This window comes from Myotis davidii, unplaced genomic scaffold (assembly GCF_000327345.1).
Source record: "Myotis davidii unplaced genomic scaffold, ASM32734v1 scaffold1596, whole genome shotgun sequence".
In the NCBI taxonomy this organism is placed as follows: Eukaryota; Metazoa; Chordata; class Mammalia; order Chiroptera; family Vespertilionidae; genus Myotis; species Myotis davidii.
The window spans coordinates 446467-455976 of record NW_006287456.1 but is presented as its reverse complement, the minus strand read 5'-3'; the positions used below and the strand labels follow the sequence as shown (position 1 = coordinate 455976).

The window sequence follows — 9510 nt, the reverse complement described above, 5'->3', positions numbered from 1 at the left end:
TGCCCTGACCAGGTCGGGGGCTGAGGAGGAGCCTGAAACCAGGTACGTGCCCTTGACTGGGATTGAACCCAGGACCCTTAGGTCCCCAGGCCGATGCTCTGTCCACTGAGCCAAACCAGCTAGGGCTTTGTCTTGCGGCTTTCTTTCTTTCTCACAGGCAGGAATCTTAGGGGAGGTTTCAGGGGAGGGTTTCAACAGAAAATTCATCAGTTTTCCAGGTGTGTTCCTTCCGGGTCTTCACTAACTGGTCAGCGTCAGGGCAGGGAGCCCTCAGTCATCACAGCTGGTCCTGGTGTTGCCCACCTGGTTTTGCTGCTTTTCTGGATCTGGAGCTAAAATACAACTGAGACCTAGATATTATTTGTAGAAGTTTACAGCTTCTGCTGTAAACTGAGTGTGTGCAGCTATCTGTCTCAGTTTCCCTATTCCACTTGTCCTGGCTTACTGGCTTGTCTCAAAATAAGTCAGTCAGAGAAAAAGGTGAAGGGAGTAAGAAGTACTAATTGGTGGTTACAAAATAGTCACGGGGTTATAAAGCATAGGGAATATAGTAAACAGTGTTGTCATAACTATATATGGTGCCAGGTGGATACTTAAAATATCGGGGGGACCACGTTGTAAAGTATGTGGTTGTCTAACCACTATGCTGTACACCAGAAACTAATACAAAGTAATATTGAATGTAAACTGTAATGGGAAAAAATAAAAAATAAATAAAAATCACCAGTTATATAAAGCATAGTTTATGTATTAGCTTGTTTTCACATTTTTAAGTGTTCAAAACAAGGAATAAGCCATTTATTGTTAAGGAGCTGGTTTACTCACTCCAGGTGTTTTAGTAGTTACAAGTGACAATCAGATTTGCATATTAGAAAGAGTACTTTGGCTACAATGTGAAGGACTCACTGGATTTGACCATGAGAGAGGCAGATAGATCATGCAGGATAGCTGTTGATGAGTCCAGTTAATGGTGAGGAGAGAAGGACCTGAACAACAATGGTGGTGAGAATAGACAGGAAGGAAACAGATCTGGAAGCTATTCAAAGAGCTATGACCACAGACCTCAGTTCCTAACTAGGTAAAGACAGAGAGGGGAAGAGTCCAGTCATTCCCAAGTTTCCAGTTTGGATGGCCAGGGGGTCTGGGCTCAATAACAAGAGTTGTTTTGTTTTATTGATAGTTTAAGATTGAGGAGACTCTGGGATGTCAATATTCATTTCGTTTCCTCCCTTTATGAGTAATTATAAAATCGGATCCTCCTTCAAGGCCCAGCCTCGGTCTCCTTTTATAAAGCCCTTTCTGATGCTCTACCAATACAAGATGCCATCTCTCTCACTTTGAACCTGCATTGCACTTTGTTTTCACTTATGACATTTATCTTACACTAGCACTTCGTTTCTTAATCTTGGTATCATTGGTATTTTGGACCAGATAAGTCTTTGTGGTTTGGGGAAGTCCCGTTCACTGCTGGAGCCTTAGTAGCATCCCTGGCTTCTACCCACTAGATGTCAGCAGCAACCCCAAATTGTGACAACCCCAAATTGTGTATCATTCCCTGGGGGCCAGTCTTCCCTAGGTTGTGAACCAGCAATTTAGCCTATATAATAGGTATGTGAATACTTATTTTATACCACTATGAAATCATAATTCCTTAAAGGCAGCAACTTTACAACCTTGTCCACATACATAAAATAGATACGAGAAATCTATTCTCACAAACTCATTAAAGTAGTTTAAAGAGACAATTATCTATGGTCAATTTACTATTTTTAATTTATAAATATCTTTAAAAGTGATTGATTTCCCATTGACACTGATATCCCCAACCAATTAGCTCAAAGTATTAAGAATTTACACATTGTAATTACTATTTTAAGAGGGGAAAAATTCTACACTGCACATTCTAAAATCTCTTAGGGACATAATCATTTAATGAAGCCATTTTTTAAGTGAAATCCAAATTCACAAATGTCCCAGAATTTAAACTCCACAGAGTTTAAATAAAAGTTTATGCCACAGTTACTTTATTTCTGCCTCTTGTCACCTTGAGTCCCTAATATTATACATAAAGGTCTACTGAGACTGAAGTGATTAATTTAAAGACAAAGTGACAACAATCTCTGTGACAAATTATAAGAGAGTACACAGAATCAACAATTTCCGCAAACAGGAAAGGACTTACTTCCCTATTTAGAAAAGAACCACACTTTTCTTTAAAATTTTTCATTTTTTAATTTTCCATTCTTTAACTTACCCATTACAGTCCATTGACTGGTATTCTATAAGTGGAATGCTATCGATTTATATTTTATTTGAAACAGGAGAAATATAAATATTAAAAGTTAAAATTTGACCTTTAACAGACTGAGTGCACTAGTTTAAGGTAAGACTAAACACACCTTAAATTGTTATAAAACTGACTTGTACAGTTTCCTTTAATTACATTAAATGGTTCCCTGGAGTGTAAGATTATTATTTTTTCTATAAAAGGGAAGCAAAGGAAACGCTTCATGAACTGATTAAGAGTATTACAATGCTTCAAGAAATATCCAAATATACTCAAAGTGTAGAGAAAAAAGAAATGAAAATATTTCCCTTTCTAGGTCATGATGGTAAACAGTCTCTGTAGAAAGAGCATGGGCATCACACAGTTTAAGCATCCCTTAAAGTGGGCTACTGGGATGGGCTTGGAGAGAGTTATATGCCTTTTTGCAGTTTCGCTGTGTATCTTAAAACTTAAACAAATACCACCTCCCAGGATCAATATGCTGTAAGTTCTCAATTGCTTGTATTTGTGAAAAGTGTCCCTAGCATAATCTCTTACACTGTCAATAAGGTTCTGGATTTTGCCCACCTTTATGCTTCTGATAATGAATATACAAATGCTTGTTTATATTACCAGTAATCTAAATCAAAAATTTAAATTTTAAGAAAAGTGTTCCTATAACCCCAATTCTGAAATATCCCAATCAACCACTTAGGTTCTCGTGCCTGTAACACAATATATAGATTTTTTTTCTGAAAACATGATAAGTTCAGATATTCCAAAAGCAACTAATTTAGCTGCTTACCACACAGGCCTAATTCTAAACTGTGACTTATTCTCCATACTGACGCCTTAAAGGACTTTGCTCTACTTTATACTTTTCTTGTGCTCACCAAGCTTGCTTTCCCTGATACTACTTCACTTCTTGAAGATTAAAACGTAAGGCATTAGTGCCCCCAGACATCTATCTTCACCTTCATGTTTGCAAAAGTCAGGTTACTCCTCTCTTTCATGGCTAACAGCTCCCCATCCGGTCCTTGCTTCCCATGTACTCAAATGAAGGTCCTCCCTCCTCCTCTTGCATTCTAACACTGAACTCTCCACCAGTTCCCACCTCTCAACCTCTGAGTGTGTTTGAGAAAACACAGAACAAGGCTTAGTTAACATCTTCCCTCTACGCACAATGTCATTGTCAACTCTGTATCCACCATGCAACTTCTCCCCTGAAATTCTGCAACTGTCCCTCCTGCCTAATCAAAACTTGACCCCATACTGATTGTTTACCTCAAGAGTAAGGAAATACCTAACTTTACAGGAAGCTTTCTCAAACTAACTTCACCCCCAATAAAATTAAGCCTTATGCCACAGTTCCACATCACTTATTGTATACTTTATAAAAGTGTACAATCTTAAATACTGTTACATAATTCTTTTTTAATCGTTACACATATAACTGAACACATTCAACGATTTTATAACACCAAGGACAAAAACCATGTCTTTCTTTTCTATTGGCCACAATCATGTTTCCAAAGTTGGAGTTCGACAAATGCTTGCTTAATGAGTCTATTCTAAAATCATCAGAAAGAGAGACATGAAGACAAGCTATGCAAACACCACACACAAAACAAAAAATATTGTACACAAACAAAACTATATAACCTATGAAGTTCAACAAGCACTTATTTTTTCAGAAAAAAATAAGCTATTTATTAGCATAGTATTTAATAATAGCTTTGCTATAAGGAGAAAATGTGTTACAATGGAAATAACACTTGAATAGTGAGTGCTAGAGTTGGAAAATCTAGCTGCTGACCCACACTCTGCCATACACTAGCCATTTAACTTTGAGCAAATCACTTAACTTCTCTCAACAAGGAGTACTTTGTACTCTGCCAAGCTCACAGGGTTATTAGGATACAATAGGATAATATATATGAAATTGGTTCAAAATTTATAAAGAGCCATATAAATGCTATTATTTTAATGAGAAACGTGCCCTCCAATTTAAGATAACATTTTTAACTTGCAAAAGGAAGAAATTAAAAGGCAACTGTTTATGCTATAGAAGAATTCATCACTGAATAAAATAAATAACTACAAGGTCCAGAAACTCAAAGTCAATATAGAGCAAATAAAATGTGAGTCAATACCCGCCAGTTTGGCTCAGTGGATAGAGCGTCAGCCTGCAGACTGGGTCCCGCAGGAAGGGTCCCGGGTTGGATTCCAGTCAAGGCACAAGCTCCGGTTGAGGGCTTGATCCCCCAGTGGGGGGTGTGCAGGAGGCAGCTGATCAATGATTATCTCTCATCACTGATGTTTCTATCTCTCTCTTCCTCTCCCTTCTTCTCTAAAATCAATAAAAATATATTTTTAAAATGTGAGTCAATTGTCAAAAATGTGCTTCACATTCAGTTTTTCAGGGAGACATTTCTTACATAAAACAAAACAGATATTTGAATCAGGCCACAAAATCACAAACTCATTCCACTGAATGCACTGAGAGGGCCTTCACCTATGTAACAAAATCAAATGTTGCAAAATAAAAAGATGAGTGGTTGCCAGGAATTGGGCGGGGATGGGGGTGGGTCGGGGGGAGTGGAGGTGGGATAAACAGGAAAAGCTCAGAGGGTTTTGAGGGCAGTTAAACTCTTCCATACAACACTTAATGGCGAATACATGTTATTATATATTTGTTCAAACCCACAAAATGTCCAACACCAAGAGTGAGCCCTAATGTAAACCAGGGACTTTGGGTGATAATGATGTGTCAATGTGGGTTCATAAATTATAACAAATGTGTCCATGTGGTGGGGGATTTGATAATGGGGAAAGCTATGCATGTGTAGAAACTCGTACTTTCTGCTCAATCTTGCTGTGAACATAAAACTTCTCTAAAAAAAAAATAATAGTCCATTTTTTAAAAAATCAGATGCTGCAAAGTTTATCTGGCTCCATTTTACAACCTCATACAATGCACCATGCCCCACAGTTGAAGAGGTGAACCAGCACATGTAGGAAATACTAGAGTTGACTCTTGGTTTACAGGAAAACGTGTGATTAATCAGGACACAGCACAATCAGATGTATGTAAGAATTCATAAATCTGTTTCACAGACCTATTGTTTATGGATATAAAGAGGTATGAAAAAGCAAGTAGGCTCAGACTTATTTGTAGCATGGGTGACAAAGTCAAATATGACTTAGGGTAGCCACTAAAATCATTATCAAGTTCTCTTAAAGCCAACAGATTATCACAGTATCCAGACAGACGAAAAAGTTCTAGGCAATTTCCCTTTGTCTTGCCAAGCCTACCTATAGGTCATCAAAGATGGGACATTACAAGGAGTCAGCTACTTTCCTAAAATGAGTTATCAACTTACTGATGCCTGTTTTTATGTCTTTATAGGGGTGATGATTTTAATCAAAACGTGTCAGGCAGGCAGATCTTTTCAAAAAGGTCACAAGCACAAACCATCAATTGGAGACTCAAGTAAATTAGCAAACTCTTCTTTTACATGTTAATCTCCTGGAAGGGCTGCAATAATTAGTTGGCTTTGAGCTCCAACCCAGGAAAGGAAGCAGAGTGAAGCTGAAGAGGGGAAAGGAAACAAGAAAGGCAGCAGGAGGGAGAGGGCAGGTGAAGGGAAACAAGTACCAGAAATGTAGAGAGGTAAAAAGACAAAAGATCAACTTGGCCAACTGCTTCCTACTGTCCATTTTCCCTCATAGCAAGACTCTTTTAATAGAGAAAACAAGATTTTGCTGCTACATATTTTGGGGGCACGATTTTCTTAATGCAAATTTACCAAACAGTATTAAATATAAACCAGCGTAATGTATGGGAACTGAAGAAACTATAGCTTCCTGGGAAGTTTTTATTCACTACAGACATCATATGATTTTTTAAAAATGAGTCTCGGATTCACACAAGTCAATTTAAAAGAATATTTGGAACTTCTTAAACACTTAGTTACTACTTTGGATTTTGACCCTCTTAACTAATGGCTGTAGGTTTGTCAGTAAACTTTAATCAGTTCTCAGTCATTCAAACAATAAATGTTTCTTGAGTGCCTTAAAAAGTAAGCTATTTAGAGTTATTTGATTGCAAATTAGAAGCACTAGGAAGACTTTTTCTAAAAGTCTCTTGGCCCCTGAGATTCTGATTTAATTGGTTTGGGGTGGGGCCCAGGGATTGTTTTGTTTTGTTTAAGAAAAACACTCCCTTGTGGTTTTAATGTGCAGCCTAGGTGGAGAACCACTGGCCTATTTCATCTTATGTAAATGTAAGGAACAGCAAAATAATGCAAAAAGCCTTCCCGGCTTCCTTTGAAAATTTATCAATTTACTCTTCTTATCTAATTTTGTTTTAACCCAGATTCTCACCATCTCACACCTAGATTAACAGAATAGCTTCCTATTTTTCCTTTTTCCAGGCTCTTCCCAATCCAATAAACCATTATATGGTAGTCTAAGCAGTTTGGTTCTGAACCATTATCCCACTGAGAGTCATTTTAATTATAGCAATATCAACAAACAACTGCTAATCAAACAAAGGATATTCAATGCATCTATGTATATGTGTTTGTGTGTATATGCGTGCGTACGTATGTAAAATCTCAAACATGCTCTATTTTTCTTCAGCTCCACTATACCTACTTTCACCTTTCAGTTATATATAACACATACTAATCTCCTTACTGCCCCTAAATAGTTCATGGCTGAATTTTATCTAAAAGATGGCAAATGAGTCATTCACAGATTTCTCATCTAAATTCTGAAGTGTTCCCACAAGGAACATACATTCACCTGAAAAAAAAGTAAAATGAAGTAGAATTATCTCAAAAAGTCCTGTGTTACTCTAGACCAGCGGTTCTCAACCTGTGGGTCGCGACCCCTTTGGGGGTCCAACGACCTTTTCACAGGTGTTGCCTAAGACCATCAGAAAACACATATATAACTACATACTGTTTTTGTGATTAATCACTATGCTTTAATTATGTTCAATTTGTAACAATGAAATTGGGGGTCACCACAACATGAGGAACTGTATTAAAGGGTCGCGGCATTAGGAAGGTTGAGAACCACTGCTCTAGACCCTGATAAAGTTCATGATAAATGAATGCTTTACCAAGAACAAATATGGTTCTGGTTTCTGTTAATGCCTGCCTCAGAAAACCAACTGAAGGGCTTAAACGCCAACAATTATAACCACACGATATTCGTATTTATGAAAAATATTATCAAGTACAACATAAAGCAATATATAATGACAAGACTAACCAAGTATATGACTTACTCCCTACCTTTAAAGAGCTCATCATCTCCTCAGAGACAGCAAGATACAAACATAACAGGAGACTGCTGTGTACTAAGGGAGTTGGAGACAGTTTCTTGGAAAAGCTGGGCCTTGAACAAAATTAAATAGGTGGAGAAAGGAAGTAAATCCCAAGCATGTGGATGACCTTGTACAAAGATGAGGCAGAAATATTTGAGGGGCAGGGAGTTAACCTAGTTGGAACAGAGGGTTTTATGTAGGAGCTTTGGGGGAGGTAAAGTTGCAATAGTAAATTGGAGCCAGACAGTAAAAGAAAGCCCTGAATGCCAAGCTAAGATGCTTAAACTTATACATACAGAGAGATCCTTTATAGGTTATAAAAGAAAAACAATATATCCCAATAATGACAGTTTGAAACCATTTATCTTGAAGCCTTTGAAGAACATACCAAGTAGTATGATATCTTGCCAATGTATTCATGAATATGTGAACATACTGTTTAGGAAATCTGTTCAGAGTGAAGGAGGAAATACTCAAACATGCTTTCCAAAATAAAGAAACGGTGATCAATTACACATTTATAGTTCTTAGGGTAATTCCTAAAAGAATAATTGGGTGGGATAATTCAGTTTTAGGTTGTCCTCCTCTCCCCACCTTTCTCCAAACACACTTTGATTTAACAGCCAGAGACTGAATACACTGAAATCTTGTTATGAAAATAAGAAGCCATTTATTACTTCTCATTATGGGTGCATTTACTTACTACATTGTTGCAAAATTGCTACACTATTAAAGTAATTTTGTCCATGATCTCTTTCAGCAAAGCAGATGAAAAAAGACATAAATAACAAATTTAAAGATTATGAAAAGCAAAAAACCCTTTCATTACATCCAAACACACCTAAAATATTCAGCATTGGTTTATAAGGGAAAGGGGAAAGAGAGTGCATTCATAACAAAAAATGCAATCCACAACAAAGAGTACCAGAGAGTAAGTATATGAAGAACATTACAATAGCCAATTTTTCATCTAAAACGATAAGCCATTAACCCACAACTCCATAAAGAATGGAGTTCATTGTTTCTCAAAAATGCCCTTAAAATTTTTGGCTATTTCTGCTATAAAAATTAAGACTAACATGAAACAGGGATTTTTGCTCCTGGTAACTAGACATGTGATTAATGATTTAATTTGCAGCAAATACTAATTTAAGCACCATTACCTTCTCACCTCCAGGAAAAATGAAAAATGTCGGTCTTTAAGGTATACGTGACAAGAAGGCAAGCATATTCTAAGACCAACAAAACACAAAATAAGAACACAAAAACCGTGGCAATACTGCTGCTGTACTAGGAAAAGGGATATACCATTCTTGCAGGCACGTATGCCTTTAAGGAACATGTACAGATTATGATTTTATGTATTGTCTCTTCTCCCCCACTCCTGGAAAGATGGGAACATCCAGGAGAGTTGGAAGAAGTGCATTAAGGTGTCAATACCTCCCTCCCCACCCCTTACCAGGGAATGCTGAATTCATATAGGAGAGAGCCATTCCGTGCTATTACTTTACAATCAAGTAATTACACACCACAGTAGCTGTTAGGACATTTTAGCAGTGTTTTTAAAGTGTAGAACATTTCAAATGACACAGGCATTCCCCCCTCCCCTATTCCCTTCTCTGCCCCCCACATTCACAAGCTGCTCCGACTGTGTCAGTATCGCCTCCCCGTGCACCCGCCCAGACCAGCAGAGTCCAACAACGCAGCCACGCAGCCACCCATTCTCCCCACCTCCTCGCGCCGAGCCCCGCTCTCCTCGCCGCCCCGCAGTCCCGTCCTGTCACCTGCTTGGGTGGTGTCCGTCAGGTCGTAGCCGCTGCCCGGGAAGTCTCGGAGTTTCCTGCCACTGAGGCTCAGGATGCCGGAGCTGCCCGCCTCCTCCAGGGCCCGGTCCAGGCTCCTCGCG

General features: G+C 38.2%; 1 protein-coding gene across 1 annotated transcript in view; it reads right to left on the bottom strand.

Annotated features, from left to right (window-relative positions):
• LRCH2 (leucine-rich repeats and calponin homology (CH) domain containing 2) overlaps nt 1-9510 on the bottom strand; it is a 131839-nt gene that overhangs the window by 106304 nt on the left and 16025 nt on the right. The window contains exon 2 of the mRNA XM_006759219.2: nt 9389-9504. Coding sequence (XP_006759282.1) covers nt 9389-9504 — 116 coding nt within the window. The remainder of the gene's footprint in view (nt 1-9388; nt 9505-9510) is intronic.